At 58.7% G+C, this 17,248-nt stretch overlaps 2 protein-coding genes across 2 annotated transcripts in view; one reads left to right on the forward strand and one right to left on the reverse strand.

Moving 5' to 3' along the window:
* The first annotated feature begins 1,545 nt into the window (after positions 1-1,545).
* Positions 1,546-2,929, forward strand: NKX6-2 (NK6 homeobox 2). The gene is made up of 3 exons (XM_081104481.1): positions 1,546-2,047; positions 2,125-2,297; positions 2,525-2,929. The coding sequence occupies exons 1-3, from the start codon at positions 1,642-1,644 to the stop codon at positions 2,774-2,776; spliced, it is 831 nt and encodes a 276-aa protein (XP_080960607.1). The 5' UTR covers positions 1,546-1,641; the 3' UTR covers positions 2,777-2,929.
* A 2,637-nt stretch (positions 2,930-5,566) lies between these two features.
* The window catches only part of INPP5A (inositol polyphosphate-5-phosphatase A), a 140,152-nt gene continuing 128,470 nt past the window's right edge, over positions 5,567-17,248 (reverse strand). Inside the window, exons 12-16 of the mRNA XM_081104480.1 lie at positions 15,871-15,944; positions 8,484-8,595; positions 6,737-6,805; positions 5,772-5,858; positions 5,567-5,683 (exon numbers count right to left, since the gene is read on the reverse strand). Of these exons, the coding sequence (XP_080960606.1) occupies positions 5,778-5,858; positions 6,737-6,805; positions 8,484-8,595; positions 15,871-15,944 (336 nt within the window). The 3' untranslated portion in view covers positions 5,567-5,683; positions 5,772-5,777. The remainder of the gene's footprint in view (positions 5,684-5,771; positions 5,859-6,736; positions 6,806-8,483; positions 8,596-15,870; positions 15,945-17,248) is intronic.

A 17,248-nucleotide genomic window follows, 5' to 3' on the forward strand; every position in this document is an offset into this window, starting at 1 on the left:
CCTGGGGCGCGCACGCGAGGTGGTAGATCATCCCACGCCCACCAGCGCGCGGCAGCGGTTTCCCAAGCCGCCGTCTGGCGCAGGGACTCGAGCTCCGCCACTAACTGCACAAAACGAAAATGGGCCCCCGAGGGCCGCGGTGCGAGAGGACGCTGGGCCCCTGCACAGATCCGGGAGGGTGGCCTTCGTTCCTGCCACCGAAACCCTGGGGGCCCGGCCGAAACGGCAAAGTCGTTGAGGACGGACCGCACCGCGCGAGGCTGGCCTGGCGCACCGACCCCCTGAAGGGCTGTCCGTGTTCGCACGTTCGTGCCGCAGCTCCAAATGGGCAGCGGACGATCTTCACGTCGCCACTTGCTCACATGTACCGCCGCCTAAAAGGACAAAGGCACCTCCGCCAGCATTTACTCGGCGCCCCTCTCGGCCGGCGCTCGGCTCCACCGCAGTCTTATCGGCGCCCACATCCGTTCCTGGGGAGGGGGCTTTTTGTACCCAGAGGACACCATGGGGGAGGGTCCCACCTGCCTGTCTGAAGGCCGCACTTTGGCCCGCTGCACTTGGGACGCGAACCCGTGTGGAGGCCATGGACGCGGCCCCGCTCACTGGGCTGCAGGGCCCTGAGCCTGCCAGGGCCCCCATTCCCAGGCTCGGGCTGCTGGGCTCGGTCGGTCACAAACTCGGGGCTCAGGTTGCCTCCCCAGTCGAGCTGCGGCTTATACCCTGTACCCAAGACGCCCGACCGGCAGGCCAAGCCGTCCCCGTGTTCCAACCTTCAGAGGACAGTCCTTCGGGCTGGGAGGGACAGGGGGCCGCCCGGCCGCGTGCGAGAGTCAGCGGTCTCGCGTGTGGCCCCGGGACAGGCCTCGCCACCAGGCCAGGGGTTAGTCAGTAAAAGTAGAGCAGATTCGCGAGGGCCAAGTCTGACCACTGGGCCCCCGGATTCTGAGCTCCTTCCCTCCGCCGCGGGTTTGCACCCCTGAGTTCCGGAAAGTGTTTGCGGTCCTGCCTCAACCTGAGAGCTGGCGGCCGGGGATCCGCGGGGAGGGGCGCTGGCCGCCTCCCCCGACAGCGCCCTCCCGCGTGGGGCGCTTCGTTGAATGGGGAGCACGACGGAGCTGCGTAGTGGATCCTCAAATCTGCATTCTTTCGGGCGATAAAATATGCTCTCGTATTTTTTCCTGATTTCCCATTAAAACCTTTGCCTAACTAAACTCCCATCCAACGGGATTTATTTCGTCCCGGGGGAGATAAATCGGGCAAATTTACAGCCCGGAAGGCACCTGCCTCGCTAATGGGCCCTTCATGGAGTGCGCGGCCGGCGGGGGCGCGCGGCGGGAGGGGCGCTGGCCAATGGCCGGACCGCGGGCGCCCGCAGCCAATCAGCGCGCGCGCCGCGCCGGGGCCCCGCGGTTATCAGCGCGTCCGGTCCGCGCGGCACCGCTCCGACCGGCCCCGGAGCCGCCGCCCGCGCCCGTCGCTCGCCGCCCGCCGCCGCCCGGCCCGAGCCCCGCGCCTGCCCTGCGGGGCCGTCGGCGCCCATCCGCGCCCAGCGCCCCGCACCCCCCGTGCAGCGGCGCCCGCCCGGGCCGCGCGCAAACTTCCCGGGCCGGATGGGCGCCCGGGCCGGCGGCGGCGGTGCCCATGGACGCTAACCGCCCGGGCGCGTTCGTGTTGAGCAGCGCGCCGCTGGCTGCGCTGCACAACATGGCCGAGATGAAGACGTCGCTGTTCCCGTACGCGCTGCAGGGCCCGGCCGGCTTCAAGGCACCCGCGCTGGGCGGGCTAGGCGCGCAGCTGCCGCTAGGCACCCCGCACGGCATCAGCGACATCCTGGGGCGGCCCGTGGGCGCGGCCGGCGGCGGCCTCCTGGGCGGCCTGCCCCGTCTCAACGGGCTCGCCTCGTCGGCCAGCGTCTACTTCGGGCCCGCGGCCGCCGTGGCGCGCGGCTACCCCAAGCCGCTGGCCGAGCTGCCCGGACGCCCGCCCATCTTCTGGCCCGGCGTGGTTCAGGGCTCTCCCTGGAGGGACCCGCGCCTGGCCGGCCCGGGTGAGTGGCGCGCGCAGGAGTGGGCTGGGGGCGCGGGGCTGGGGGCGGCGGCCGCGCTCATCCGCTCTCCTGTGCAGCCCAGGCCGGCGGGATCCTGGACAAGGACGGCAAGAAGAAGCACTCGCGGCCGACCTTCTCAGGCCAGCAGATCTTCGCGCTGGAGAAGACCTTCGAGCAGACCAAGTACCTGGCGGGCCCGGAGCGCGCGCGCCTCGCCTACTCCTTGGGCATGACCGAGAGCCAAGTCAAGGTGAGGCGGCGGCCGGGCCGGGCGGCCTCTCGCGGGTCCCGCTGCACCAGGCAGACCCTCGCGCCCGCATCCTGCGAACGGGCCCCCAAGCGGCCGCCCGCCTCGGCCCAGCCCTTGAGGCGCAGCTGCCCTGCTGCAGGGGTGGGGGCCAATGTGCTGGCCGCGGGCCGCGGGCCGCAGGTCGGGCATTTCGGGAGGCGCAGCCTGATGTCCCCCTGCACCCCCAGGTGTGGTTCCAGAACCGCCGAACCAAGTGGCGTAAGCGGCACGCGGCGGAGATGGCGTCGGCCAAGAAGAAGCAGGACTCGGATGCCGAGAAGCTGAAGGTGGGCGGCTCGGACGTGGAGGACGACGACGAGTACAACCGGCCCCTGGACCCCAACTCGGACGACGAGAAGATCACGCGGCTGCTCAAGAAGCACAAACCCTCGAACTTAGCGCTGGTCAGCCCGTGCGGCGGCGCGGGGGACGCCTTGTGAGGGCTCGCGCGGCCGGAGGGCCAGGGTGGGGCGCAGCCGGCCCTCCCCGCCTCCAGCCGGCGTTGTATATATATTTTTACAGAATAAGTTATAAAGCTGCCGGCTCGGGCTCGGCGGAATCACTTTGTATCATCAATAAATTATTTAACACGGCCCCGTCGGAGCCGCGGCTCCGGCTGCACCGCGTGTTTCTTCCCGTTCTGTCTCGGCGCCCGGGTCGTGCGCGGCGGAACCAGCCAGGTGCCCGCGCCCTAGAGCGGAGGTTGAGGGCTGCTCGGGCTTGTCCGGGGACAGCGAAGGCCCGGCGCGCAGGAGGGCGGCCGGCCCTGCGAACCCTAGGCGGGAAGGAGCCGCTGGGTGTGGCGCTGGAGGAGCTGCAAGGAGCCAGACGGAGCGGGGCGCGGCGCCGGCAGGTGAGACGCGGCGGCAGGTACAGCCTCTCCTCCGAGGCTGCGGCCTGCCAGCGGGGATGAGGTTTGGGGCGGATTGAAACACATTTGGGGGCCCGTCCTGCTCCCTCCCGGCCCATGGTTCCTGGATTTGCTGGATTGTGTCTTAAAACAGGCTTAGCCCCAGTAGCTGGATGTTTTCAAGTATTCCCTGGCGCTCTGTGGGGTGAAATCAGTGGGGTTTTCAATTCCTCAGCATCGTGGCCTTTCAACTCCCATTACAGATCTTTCCTCAGTAGAAAGCGCTATTTAATTAAAGCTACTCTGCCCACGTTGGGGGAGCGAGAAGAGAGCGCAGACCCTCAGCCCTGAGGTCGGGCATCTCCTGCCGGGGGAGTGGGGTCTGCAGCTCCACCCTCCCGCCCACTCGCTTGCTCCGGGAATTAGCGGGGCTCCCTCCTCATCTTCCTGTCCTCCCGCCTTCTGAGGCAGGTCCAGGGCTGGTCCGGGTACCATCCCCACCACCCTGATTCTCGGTTACCACAGACTGTGGCCCCGGCTCTGCATGTTGCATCTTAATGGCCATAAGGATTGGGTACTAATTTTAAAAATTGAATGTGATTGTTACTCTATGACTTCTCTTGGAGGTTTTGAAAATGCAAAAGAGTTATGTAAATGGCTGAAGTTTTTTTTGTTTTGTGGGTGTTTTGTTTTTGCCACATGGCTGTACCATCTAAAAAACCAGACATTTCTAAGGAACCACTGGCTGTTTTTTCGTTCTTTTTAAGAGAGACTATTTATTTTATTTCTTCAAGTGAACTATTGTCTCAGCTCAAGAGCAAAGGAATTTCCAGTTTCAGGCTGAGGAAAGCGTGCATTTACATAATCCTGTGTAAAAATGCGGAGGGGTGAATCCCATTAGTTGTCACCGCAGTAAGAGAGCCAACAGATTACTTTTCTGCTCTTAATTCTCAGCTTAGTTTGTGTGACGGTAAATGATGGGATGAAATTCCAGGATTTCTAATGAGCTTGGTCCGCAACAGGCTAAGGAGGGCACAGTCCTGTCACTTAGCATTTCAAAGAGGACAAACCCGGGAAGGAAGACGACAAAGCCAGGCAGAACTGCGTTCACCATGATCAATTTTATTGCTTAGGAACCGGAGCGGTCATTTCTAAAGGCCTCCACAGTGATCGACAGCTGAACCCGCTGAACAGAGTCACCGCTTGGAAGTGGACAGCACAGTGACCGCCCTGACCCAGACCCCCGTATTGTCAAGAACAGATTCGGCAAGCGGACCCCGCATCACTTGCACTGGTAGTGACTGACCTAAACAGCGTCTGCCTGCGGCCTCCAGCCCAGGACTTCTTAGTGTTCTAGAGCAGACGAATAAACGCAAGGCTTCTCCCCCGCAGGCTCCCGTCAGCGTCAGCGCGGCGCTAACTCAGTGCTGGGAGAGTGTGGGCAGCACGGATCTGCGTGGGGCGTTTGCAGCTGAGCCCAGGACGTTTACAGTTCTGTTCCTCTTAATGTTTTTATGTACAGCCCATGTTAAAAGCAATTTCTATTGGAAGCGAACTAGGCTATTTTTACTTCTCCCATGATATTATTGTTTTATGTATAATACTTGGCACCATAGAACAGTAACAAAAGACAGACAAAACGGTTTACAAAATTCTTAAAAGGTACAACCAAGTCGGCTATAACCTTCACATTCGGGTCTAATATTACACAGGAGAAGGCAGGGGAGCGACGGCTGCTAGTGTAGCCAGGTGTACTGGCGCTGATCACCCACGATGCACTGCCAGGCACGTCACCTGTTCTGCAGGTATGTGTGTGACGTTCACATAACTAAACTCCTAGACTCCAATTCTACCTGCTGATATGACACTCTTGAGCATTCATACTGGAAAGCATATTTAGCATAAGTTTTGGTAAGATTTATAAATTATTTTAAAAAGTATATATTTATATATATTTATATATAAAATGGGGAAGCAGCTGCAGTGTGATTCAGACACCATGTACATGGCAGTGGAAGGAACAACACAGGAGGGGCCGTCGGCTGGAGCCAGGGCCCTCGCTGTCCTCACAGTGGCCACGCTGCCCGAGTCAGCGCAGAGCCCGCTCCCGCCCGGCACACCTCCAGCTGGCAGAGGGGACATTTGACACCCGTGGGGTTCCCACGCTGACAATTATTACAAACTGAAAACCGTGAAGTCTAAAATACAGAATCTCTGCTGTCTATTAGAGTTTTGGCAACAGGACTGTGACTTATTAAAAAACCCAATATTTCTACTTAATGTCACATGAACAGACAAGACAGTGAGGTATGTGAGGCTCCCCCGGGAGGGCCGGAGGCTGAAGCGAAGTGTGGGCCGGCCGGCTAGCGGGTGGCGCTCGGGCGGGTTAATCGATGCAGCTGTTGAGTGTGGATTTCCATGGACGCGACTTCCATCTGCTCCTCACGCTATAGGCAGGGCTCGCGAAGGGTCCTCTCGTGTCGCTGGCATCGCCTCCCTGCAGTGGAACCAGTGGTTTGTTAAAGGGACAGACACACCGGGAAAAGCTCAGAAAAGGTGAACTCAAGGGAAGGAGCCATATTTACCACACGTCACTGCACGACACAACACTTGTGCACGTGTGCGTGAGCTTTACCTGCCCCGGGCGCCACACGGAAGGCCAGGAACACGGGCTGCAGCGGGAGAAGAGGAGGGCGTCAGAACCCAGGCAGCCCGCGCCGCACCCCACCCTCACCCTCACCCTCACCCTCTGCTCTGGGCTGCTTGAACCGAGGAGCTGGTGACCTTGGGGCCAAGGACGGTTACCCAGTTGCGCATGGAACCCAGTTGATACGGAAGGAAGCCAGGCTGGACGGCCAGGGGCTCAGGCAAAGTGCCTTCACCTTTTGTAAAGAGGTATTATTTCCAGATAAAATCCAAGGTAAAAACTGACTTAAAGACTGCAGACTATGCCCCACGTAATGGGGGTAGGGCAGAGTTCCTGTCCTCGCCTGGGTCCACCCTGTCGGGTGCCAGTGTGGGGGCTGCGTCTCAGGATGATGCCCAGTGGTCTCCAAAACGGGAAAGCGTGGAGGCCTCTCGTCTCCCTAGGGAGAGGCCACACCTGTCGCCAGCACAACCCTCAGCAAAGATGCTGGGCTCAGGTGCAGGGAGTCTTGTGCACGAAGTTAGTCCCTGGAGAGCTGACTGTGACACTCACCACCGCCTGCTGAGACTGGCTCGGCATAAGGACAATAAAACCTCAAATGCACACGTGAGAAATGGCCTAAGAAATAATCCACGGAGACAGTATATATATATATATATATGTGTATATATATATTTTTTACAAATAGTTAAATTGTGTATTTTACTCTGTTGTGACTGGTCATTTCTGCCCTCTTATCTACCCACCTACCTATCTACTCACACAGCTGCCTACCACCGGGCATTTTATTAAAGTTAAGTGAAAACGGACACTGCGGCCTGTCCTGTGCAGCCAGACCGCGGAGGCAGGGAAGCACCCCGCCAGCCCCGCAGGCCCGGCCCTGGGCCAGGGCCCTCACATCACCTTGTGGTCTCCCATGCAGACGTTGGGCCCGATGTGGTCATAGGTGACAACCTTCTCCTCGCTCTCCGACTGGGAAAAGCAAACAGAGGTTACGGCGTGGGAGGCAGGAATGGCCAGCAGTCCCCTGGCCCCGTGAGGGAGTGGCCAGCGGAGGGTGGAAGCTCTGGCAGCCATGGCAGCACCTCGGCACCCCACGCCCACTGCAGTTGGTGGGACCCTCACAGGCATGACCGCCGTGCCCACCACCTTCCATGCCTGGCAGACACCTGATTTTGGGTTCGAGGGTGAAGAGCTTGGTCCTGGCAGTCAGACAGCCCTGACTGGGCCGGGACTTATCCACAGCTGAAGCACCTGGGACTCTACAGTTAAAGCTGAATTCTCTTCAATGCAGCAGGAAGCTTAAGGCCAGATTTACTTTGCTGCGTGCTCACCTGCCAGGAAGTGAGCACTCCCATCCCTCACCATCGCAACGCTGCCCCACGCAAGTGGGGACATTCATCAAAGGCGGCGTGGTAATTTACAAAGGCAGCATAAAATTGTAGGTTTCCAACTGCATAATCCTGAGACAGATAAACAAATGACGGGGGCGCGGCACACCTCGCTGAGCATCCATCACCGGCCTCCAGGCAGCCCCGCTGCGCCCGCCACCTTCAGCGTTGTAGGGCGGGGAGGCAGACGGGACATGACGACTAGGAAACCGAGCGTGGCATGATGGATGAGGCCGAGGAAGCAGCTTGGCACATCTGTGGCCTGTAACGCCCGCCGCCCAGCATCCCCCAGGGCATCCAATTCGTCCCCCCAAACTGGAGAAGATGTGAATGTAAAATAGTCTAGAACAGAGCCTTCCGCGGAACTGCCTTGAGCCCTGAACACAAGCATGGCCTCCTGCCAGCCCTCTCTTCATTGGTGTTAAGCACTCGAGCTGTCTTAGTGCAAAATGCACTTTTCTAGTTTTCAACGGTTTTTCCAGGTAGGTGACACCTGTCTCATTCCTGAAGGGGCCTGTTCTGGCCAGCAGCCTGTGCTCAGCTTGCCCGTCAGTTGTGAGCCCTGCCTACAGTGGGGGGGGGGGGGGGGCTCCCAAGGCTCCTGGCCCCGCCCTCAGAGTAAGTGCCAGCCTCCAGGCCAGGCTTCCTCCCCAGGGTGCTCCAGGCTTGGGGGAGAGCATCCAGGCCCAACCCTCACCAAAAAGGCGATCAGGGCCTCTTAGTGGGGACTGCAGGGTCCAGCTGAGCAGGGGTCAGCTGAGCAGGTGGTGAGGTGTTTGGGTGGCGGCGCGGTGTGGAACTTGAGGCAGCACATGAGCACTCTGCCCTCCTGCCTGCAGCCCCGGCTGCCCAGTGGGTGAAGCCCAGGGTCTGGCACAGGAGCACAGACAGGACCAGCTGGTGCGGCCCAGGGGTGTGGTGGTGGGTCGCCGTGCCCCTGCCCTCTCCTACCCACTGCCTATATCACACGGGCTGCGTGAAACAATGCTGGCCATTCTTATAATTTTTCATGATTATATTGATGGGGTTGACAAAAGCAATTCAGATATTGATTCTTTTGAAAACATTCCTTTTGTGTTAAAATGTGGGAATTGAAAAACCCTGGAAAGTCAAGAGGCTACAGGAAACCTGAAAATTTCCCAGTATCAGATCTCACAGGCCAGACCCCGGGCTCTGCCCACAAGCCCCCCCAGCGAGCACTGGCCCTGAGGAGGCTGTGGGCCCATCGAGGACAAGGTCGGGGCTTGCCCACCACTTACCCTCAGAATCAGCTCCTTGGCCGACGGGGACATGAGGACGCGGTCGCACCAGGCGGGGCACCGGGTGTTCATGTACTGCCTGCCCTGGCTGCAGTCCTCACTGTATGGGTAGCTGGAGAGACAGGACACAGCAGGTCAGAGCTGCCGGCTCCACCCCTCCCGGGCCTCTGCTCCGCGTGCCACGTGGGGCTGTCCGGATTCCCTCCTGAAGGCCCTTGGGATGGCCAGTGTTACCCAGGGAAAGAACACTCATACCGAGGTTTCAAACTCACAATTCCTTTAAACAAATTAGATCATCTATTAACTTTGCTTTTGTTTTTGGACATGGTCTAAAGTACAATAAAATGCATGGGAAAAAATGGCATCAGGACCTCACGTGCCCTAGTAACATGACGTGCCCTGCCCCCACCTGCACCCCAGTGACTTGGCAGGTGACTTTGCTGTGGGACTTTGGCCCAGAGGGACCCTGTGGACCCTGGGGCCCAGCCTGGCCACATGCCCTCTTCTCCACAACCTGCTCCCACCTCAGTTCTCATCTCAGGTAGCATCCAGGTGCCCAGGCCACGGCCTTGCGGTCATCATTGTGGTAGAGACTGTCCCTGCCCTGGCCTTACAGGCCTCACTTCACTGACTGCTGAGCCACTGGGAGAGGCCTAGGGGCCCCCTCAGGAATGGGGCCACCACCCCCAACCAACGGACCAGCAAGTGATGCAAATGTGGTGAGAACCAAGTGGGGGTGCCACCAGCCCCAAGGTTGGGCCTGTGGCCACCAGCTGTGCACAGCGCTATGTCCTCAGACACTGGCTACCTGTTCAGTGTCCTGTAGCCGCCTATCCAGGCCCCTCACGTCCCTCTGCCTGTGGGCAGCTCCCTCCTCTTTCTGGAACTCACTGGAAGAGTCTGCCTCGGGGCTGCGTTGCCCAACAGGCCTTCCCCGGTGCATGTGAAACTGCGAGCCCCGCCCGTGTGGACACTGGTGGGCACTGCGGTGCAGTTACAACGAAGGACTGAACGCCTGGGCCTTGTGGAGGGAGAGCGCTGGCTGTTCAGTGCGGACGCCCTTGCTGTGGTGCACCTTGCACGGCCTTCGCTAGGGACGAACATTTCTCCTGTGAAAGCCCATGTGTTTGTGTGGGTTAATTCCAAAATACTCTACGGTATTTGCTGTGAACGGCACCTTATTCTCTATTAAATTTTCCTGTTTCAGGAAAAGAGAAGAATGTGATTAGCTGTTTGGGCTGCTCCTGTCGTGGGCACGTGGCCACCTCCTGGTCTCTCTGCTCTGGGCCTTGAGCCCCGCGTCGTCCCTGTGCCTCAAGCACTGAACAGGCGGCTGGGGTTCGCACCGTACCTGGTATCTCTGCCGAGTTCACTGTTCCAGCCCCACAGGCTCTGGACCCCGCTGCAGGCATCTGATTGGATGGCCCAGACCCCAGGCTCAGATCTGTGACCCCGGCCCGTGCTGGAAACCCCTGCTTTCCTCCACCATAGACCAGCGCAGCCAATGTGGTTAAACAGCTGCATGGTTCCCACGTCCAACAGCACCGCTGCCCCACAAACTTCTTCGCAGGACAAGTGGCAGCACGTGCCGGCCTGTCTCCACATGACAGGCGCCTCGCTCAGGGTTTCTCAGTTTAACCCAACTGGGACCTGCCATGCCTGGGGCACGCCATCCAATCAGATGCCTGCAGTGGGGCCCACACAGGCCTGCCCCTTTCCAAAGGGACAACCTGCTAAAACACTAAGCACCCCCCGCCCCCACTGGGGGCAAAGGTCAGGGAGAGGTTAGAGTTCCTGCAGGCTTGGAGCCCACCACCAGCTGGTCTTTGCAGGTTGGGAGGAAGTTGGGAGGGTCTCTGCCAAGAAGTGGCTGCAAACAAGTTTACCCAGAGGGGAGTCTGTGGCCCTGGGACGTTCTGATGGCCCCGGGCCTGCTTCTTCCCCGCGGCCTGAGCCGGATGTGGTGAGTCAGGTGCTTCCTGCTGCTCCCAGAGCATTCCATCGCTGCCCTGTGGTGCCGTGAGGGGTGTCCAGCCATGTGGCTCCCTGGCCCCAGCCCCTGTTTGGGGCTTCAGATGAGGGGCAGGTATGTGGCCACATGCGCTCCCAGGAGTTGAAGGAGCCAGGCTGCAAAGGGCCACTCGGGGATGCAGTCTCGACAGAGACAGGGCTGATGTCCACGTGCCCAGGAACCACCGTTTCTCCTCAGCAGTAGTGCGACGCCCTCCCTACGCCAGAAACTCCCCTCCCAGAAAGCACCTGCGGTCAGTTGGTCGGGTCCTGCCTGAGGCTGCATCACGATGCCCGATGCCCCCAAGGGAACGCACCCCAGGACCAAGGTGCCGTGCAAATCCAGCAGGGCCTGGTGTGAACAGACCACCAAAAGTGACTTTTAGTAGCTCTGAGTGACGGTTCCGCGCACACTATGGGGCTGCGAGAGAGCGCTGGGTCTGCCGCCTCTCTGTTCCTGGGTGGGGGGTGGGTGGCTGAGAGCCCAGAGTGATGGCCAATCCCTCACCCCCATAGACTGGGGCTCCCCAGCCACTCCCAGGACCAGGCCAGGAGCCAAGAGGGTGCTGCTCATCTGGATGGGTCTGGGGAAGCCAGTGTGGCCCAGAGGGGAGCCTGGCAGTGCCACGTCCTTCCTCTCCCTGGCCAGGCACGGGGGTGCGGGTGGTGGAAGGGACGCTGCTTAGCAGGCCCAGCAGCAGAGCGCTGGGGCCTGCTCCCTGGGGAGCTGACATTGATTAATATGGTGCTTGCTGTGCACTCAGACTTATCTGAAAGCAAACCCCACGCAGGGTGGGGACGCGGACAGCGGGGGAGAAATCGCCATAATGAATGGCATGGTGATAAAGCTAACAATCGCCCACCTGTCCTCTGGGCCTCGCCCTCCCCGCTCCCTGCACCCCAGGATGTGGGCAGTGGCCCTTTTGCTGGGAGACCAGCCCTACCCACAAAGCTCAGGTCTCCATGTGAGCAGGCTGGGCAGGCTGGGGCGTCACCAAGGCCTGAGGCTGACAACACAAAGCCCCGCTGTGCTGGCTGAATCTGCGGGAATCTCCTGGGCCGCCCAGTCTCAGCAGGAAGGGGGGCCCTTCCTGAGCCAGCCCCACCAGGGGCAGGAAAGGGGGGTGCTGCCGTGCTCCTCAGGGAGCTGAGGACAGGGCCCTCGAAATCTCCTGGCAAGGAAGCTACTGTCCCCATATTACAGCCCTGCACAGAGGCGGCGTGGTTACAGAGAAATGGTGGGGGAGGTGTCACTAGCTATTCCCATGTTCACAACCCGGGCCTCAAATACATGGTCTCAGAAAATACCAGGTGTTACCGAAATTCCTAGAGAAGAAAAGCAACAAACTAGACTCAAAGAAAAAGACTGAAGGAGGATGTGGCCCCACGGAAACTACTAAGTCAGGCCAGAGCCAGAGGTGAGGGAAGCTGGTGGCACGGGGCGCAGGCCCTGCCCGGGCAGAGCTGCACCAGGGCACTGGGGGTCGCCTGCTTTTCCTACCACTGGTTCTCTGCCCCATCACCCCTCAGTGCTTGGTCCTGAGCATCCAATGGGCAGCATGCAACCAGCGCTCAGGGACCAGCTGGACAGATGGACACCTCCTGAGCACCAGGCCTGGCAAACAGCAGGGAGCTCATCCTTCTTGCACGGATTTTACAATGTTCCTTGTGTTGTTATAGATGAGAACCCTAGATGGTCAAGCTTTAAGTCACGGCTCACAAAACGTTTGAAAGAGCCTCCTGGTTCTTAACTGAAAAACAAATGTACCTGTTGAAGGAAGACAGCCTCCTGCAGACAGATTGGTGTGGTGCGGTTTATCCCGTTTTTACAAGCTAGAACCTGGGCTTGTCCTGTGAACATGTTCCCACCGTGTGAGGCCTCTGCCTCCCGGCGGCGGCTGTGATCCCATCTGACCTGCCCCTCTGCAGGGCCGGGGCACAGGGCGAGGAAGCTTTCTCCACCAACGTTAACTTCAAACACTCATGTCACTTCGCCAGCTCAAAGCGGCGTTTCAGAGAGCAGGTGCCCACATCTGGACTCCACCGCCGCTCGAAGCCCACAGGGCTCTTTACCTGCGGAGCCCATGGGCCCCGTGGGGCGTCGGAGGCCTTGTTCGTAGCGGGGCTGCCAGCGTCTCGGCGGAGGCACAGGCGGGGCAGCTCTGGGCCTCTGCAGTGACCTTCCTGCTACTGCAAGTCTAGCCCGGGCCTGCGGCAACGTTGCCTCTTGACTGCCACGCAGCCACCTGTAGTTGTCCCTAATGAAGGTGCTATACGCATGCTGGGCCTAGACTGGGAAGAACGTGTGCTGAAGGCTCTATAAATGTCTGAAATATTAGCACCTTTTCTAGCACAATGACAGGCAGCATTAAGTTATAACCCATTAGGAGTGGCGTCCTACTAGTCCATGGAGAACAGTAACAGATGGTGTTGCTGGCAAGAACCCCCACTCTCATTATGAGACCCATGGCTAATGAAATGTCTTGGGGGACTCTCATGGGTGTGCGACTAACTGGTGCCTGCAGCCACCGGGAGCTCAGGGGAGGAGCGCTCCCACCCTCTGCACCTCCGGCAGCGACACGACCACACTTGGGGACAATGTCTCCCTCGCGACTCTGTGGGAGGCCCTTGGTGAGCTCACCTCCACCAGGACAGGGACCGAGATGGTTCCGCCAGGTTGCAATGCGTTCACCCCTTGAATGACAAGGGCAAAAGGTACCGAAAGGTTCTGAAGACAAGAGCCACAGCTGAAGGGGCAGAGACCCACAGGTCCATGGAACTGCGCTCTGGAGAGATGGAGCCAACACGCAAGGACACCCATGCTCCACAAGCCCGGTCCTCCCCACCTCCCAGGCAGTGCTGGAAGCCTGGCCACATGGGGAGCTAACACGCCCTGACACATGAGGCGGCATCAGGTGATGAGACAGCCTCAGACATGGGTGCTTTTTCCCAAGGAGTGACCTCCCTGACCCCCAGGCAGGAGTGGCCCTGGGGCTGGTGGGCAGCAGCTCCTGGGCATCACAGGGTGCCCCCCACCCTGGGCATCCTGGGGGAAAACAGGCCCCAGTGAGACATCGTCTCTGGGTGCCACTGGGCAGCTGCACGCCCAGCAGTCTGGCCTCAGGCCCTGGGGTTTCCTGACTGGGCCCTGGCATGAGGGGATGGAATTCCTGCCTCTGTTTCCCCAGGGTGACCTGGTACCCACCCACACAATGCACACACCACACACACCCAGACTCAGACCCATGCACACCCACACAACATACACATCCATGTGATATACAAACCCACACCCATGCAACATACACAGCCATACACACCTAGACTCAGACCCATGCACACCCACATAACATACACACCCATGTGATATACACACCCACACACACCCAGACTTAGACCTATCCACACTCATACAACATACACACCTACACAATATGCACACCCACACACACACTTATGCACCATACACATCTAGGTAGCATACCTATCCATATCCACACCCATGCACACACCTATACACAGACTCACACCACATATACAAACTGCATGTGCACTCACACACATTTTACATATGTATATACTCCCATGTATACATCCATGTACATGCACACAGCTATACGCACAGATATACCTCATGCACACACACATACCCACACCCATTCAGTGCATATCTTACACAACCCCATATATATACACATATACACAGGCCCATGTGTACACATACCCAGCTACACGTGCATACAAAACCCACATCCCCACATTCCATATGACATATGTGAACACTCATACATGTATCCATATACCTACACATTTACACACACAACCATGCTTGCATGTACCAACTCTGCATACACACATGTATACCCGCACAATGTACATACACTCAAATCCATGCACACCGCCCCACATACACACATCCATGCACGTGTAGACACTGTACACACATAAGCAAATCAATGGAATGCACACACATGTGCACAATTATCCATAACCCACTCACATACATCCTGAACACACACTGTACCTATGCATACACAAACATATGACACACATACATGCACATACATACCTATGTGGTGCCTACATATGTGCACAGATGCACATACAGCTGTACAGTGTACACATGAGTACACTCATGCACATATTCCTTTGGGCACACATCCCATATACACAACATGCACCCAACATGCAGAGCATACATGCACAAACTTACCCATATACACGAGCTCATACTCCTGTGTGCACATGCGCGCGCACACACACACACACACCATGCCTGAGATCACGTATTTCATGGCAGAATCAGAGAATACACCTGCTCAGGTACTGACCCTACAAATGCCATCCTGGCCATTTCCCTGCCATCTGCCATCTGTGCTTCTGCTTGAAACAGCTCTGCACACCCACATGGCAGCCCAGGGAGCTGTAACTCTATTTGGTGGTCACAGACATGGTTTTAAAAAAACAACAGGAGCAAAGGGAGGGAGGACTTCCAGTGAGATCTGGGCAGTGGGGGATGGATGACCACTCGGTTTGGGAGAAACTTGAGAGGCAGAGGCCAGTGTGGGCCACAGGGGTCCACAGTGTTGCACCCTGGCTGGCGGCAGCTCCAGGCCTCCTCTGTCCTCAGCCAGCTCAGCAAAGCCCTGAGCAAGATCCCCGTGAGTCTGTCCAAATGGGAGGGACAATCAGGATATCTGGCCAACCACCCACAGGAAGGGGAAGTCTGAACAAGTCCCCGAGAATGTCTTCCGATTTCAAATGTCTCTGAAGTACTCAGCGCACACTTCACTGTACATTTAAAGCAGCATTGGAGCGTGAGGGAGACAAGCTCGGTCAGCACCCCGGACAGTGGTAACTGTGACTCCCTCACGTGGGCCTTCAAGACTTGGCCTGCGCACCAACCCCATGGCCACAGGGCTGAGCGGAACCCACAGTCCCTGCTTCTCCGGCTCCCTGACCCTCAGCACCCATTGGTCTGCTGACCCTGAGCTCTGAGCTCCTGGCTCTCTTGGCCCGAGCCTGGAACCTGAGGTCAGAGGGCCACAGGACCAGGGACTGGCCACTTCCTGTCGTTTCTTTCTGCTGAATCCAGGCCCCTGGGAGGCCCTGGGTGTGTGGCTGGTCAGAGGGAAAATGGGTCGCTACAGCTGCAGACCATGCTGGAAGGCCCAGACACAGCCGCCTGTGGCCCCTCACATCTGAGGAGGCCGCATTTTGTGCCCTGGAAGAATATATTTTTAAAAAAGACAGAACCACTCGTTGCTCTTGGTTGGTTCCTCTCTTCAGGCTGTGGGAAGGGCCAGAGGCCTGGTTTGCACAGGGGCACTGGCGCCCGAGAGGGCAGTTACCTGCTCATCCAGCAGGTGCTCCTTACCTGGGAGGGAACGAAATGTCCAGTTCATACAGCCTGTCCTTAAAGACAGACAGCTCTTTGTCAAATTCTAGGAGCTGAAGAAAGAAAAGGAAAAAAATACAGTCATTAGTGCGCCTGTCTGGGGCATCGCAAGATCACGGGGTGTGGTGGTTGGAGCGGCAGGGGCCTTGTAGCTTTCAGGAACACGTGTTGCCCCATAGTCGGCTGGCCTGTGTGCAGGCCACCCCCTCCCACTGAGAGCCACCCAGTGGTGGCCCCAGGGGCCCGTGGGTGCCCAGCAGCCCTCTGCCAGGGCTCCCGTTCATCTGGCCCCGGAACCCGCACGTGCACTGCTGAGCAGCCGCTTCACTGCTGAAGCCACACAGGTGGGGGCAGGCCCGGGGCGGCCTCAGTGGCACTGCCTACAGAGGCAGCGTCCTGAGGCGGGCACACCATTCCCATTTTGCCCAAACTAAGTCAGAGGTAAGCAGTGTCCACCTCACGTAGGAAGCTGATAAAAATGGCCCAGGTCTGCACACCACAGACAGCATGGTGCCCAAGAAGGAAGGGGCAACGCACAGTGTCTGGCCACACTGGGCTGTGATGAGCCGTCACCACACACGCCCTCGGAATGCATTCATTAATCATGTCCCCTCCCAGCTGGGTGGGAGCGTGGCCTCGTGCAGGGGCCCCCTCAAAGCCACCTCATCCATCACCCCCGAAGCGTGCGATCGCAGCGCCATGTACACAGTAATTACCGTGTGCCAGGCTGCTACCTGAGCATGGTAGGCAGCCCCCCGCCCCCGCGTGCCCCAGCGGTCCCCTGGCTGGGCGAGAGGGAAGCAGAGTGGAAATCCCCCGGGAAGGAACTGGCTGTGGCACTTACGCTTTGAGAGGAGTGACCCAAAGCTCCTTATGCACAAAGGGGACCATTTTCCACATAGCTTTAGAATTTCAGTCTCACATTCCTGCAGACCTCGTCATAGAGAGCCTCACACCCTGCCTGGTGAGGCTCAGGACCCAGGGCTGGGGGTCTGGACCCCACGGGGCCATGTGAGCCCACATCTGCTGGTGAGAAGCGCTGGTGGAAACCTCACCGGCTAAACACTGCCCAGCGGCTAGGGCTCTGGGTCCTGGGGGATGGTGCTAGGAGTGAGGGCCGGGGGGAGGGAGAGGGGCAGGGGAGGGGAGAACTCTGGCTGAGAGTGGGGGAACATCTCGGGGACTGAAATGCACCTTCAAGGGGAGGTGTGCACATGGGTGTGGACCAGTCCTTAACGTAAGTGTGTGTCTGTGCTTACAAATGTGTTTACATGCAAGTGTGTACTGGAGAGACAGTTCTATCTCTCTCTCTCTCTCTCTCTCACACACACACACACACACACACACACACACATGC

Source organism: Myotis nattereri (assembly GCF_964212035.1).
Source record: "Myotis nattereri genome assembly, chromosome: 13".
Taxonomy (NCBI): domain Eukaryota; kingdom Metazoa; phylum Chordata; class Mammalia; order Chiroptera; family Vespertilionidae; genus Myotis; species Myotis nattereri.

Excerpts from the sequence above, each read along its gene's own strand:
- NKX6-2 (XM_081104481.1), top strand. The coding sequence starts at position 1,642 with ATGGACGCTAACCGCCCGGGCGCGTTCGTGTTGAGCAGCGCGCCGCTG. Across the intron at positions 2,048-2,124 it reads CCCGCGCCTGGCCGGCCCGG|CCCAGGCCGGCGGGATCCTG; the intron begins GTGAGTGGCGCG and ends TCTCCTGTGCAG. Across the intron at positions 2,298-2,524 it reads TGACCGAGAGCCAAGTCAAG|GTGTGGTTCCAGAACCGCCG; the intron begins GTGAGGCGGCGG and ends CTGCACCCCCAG.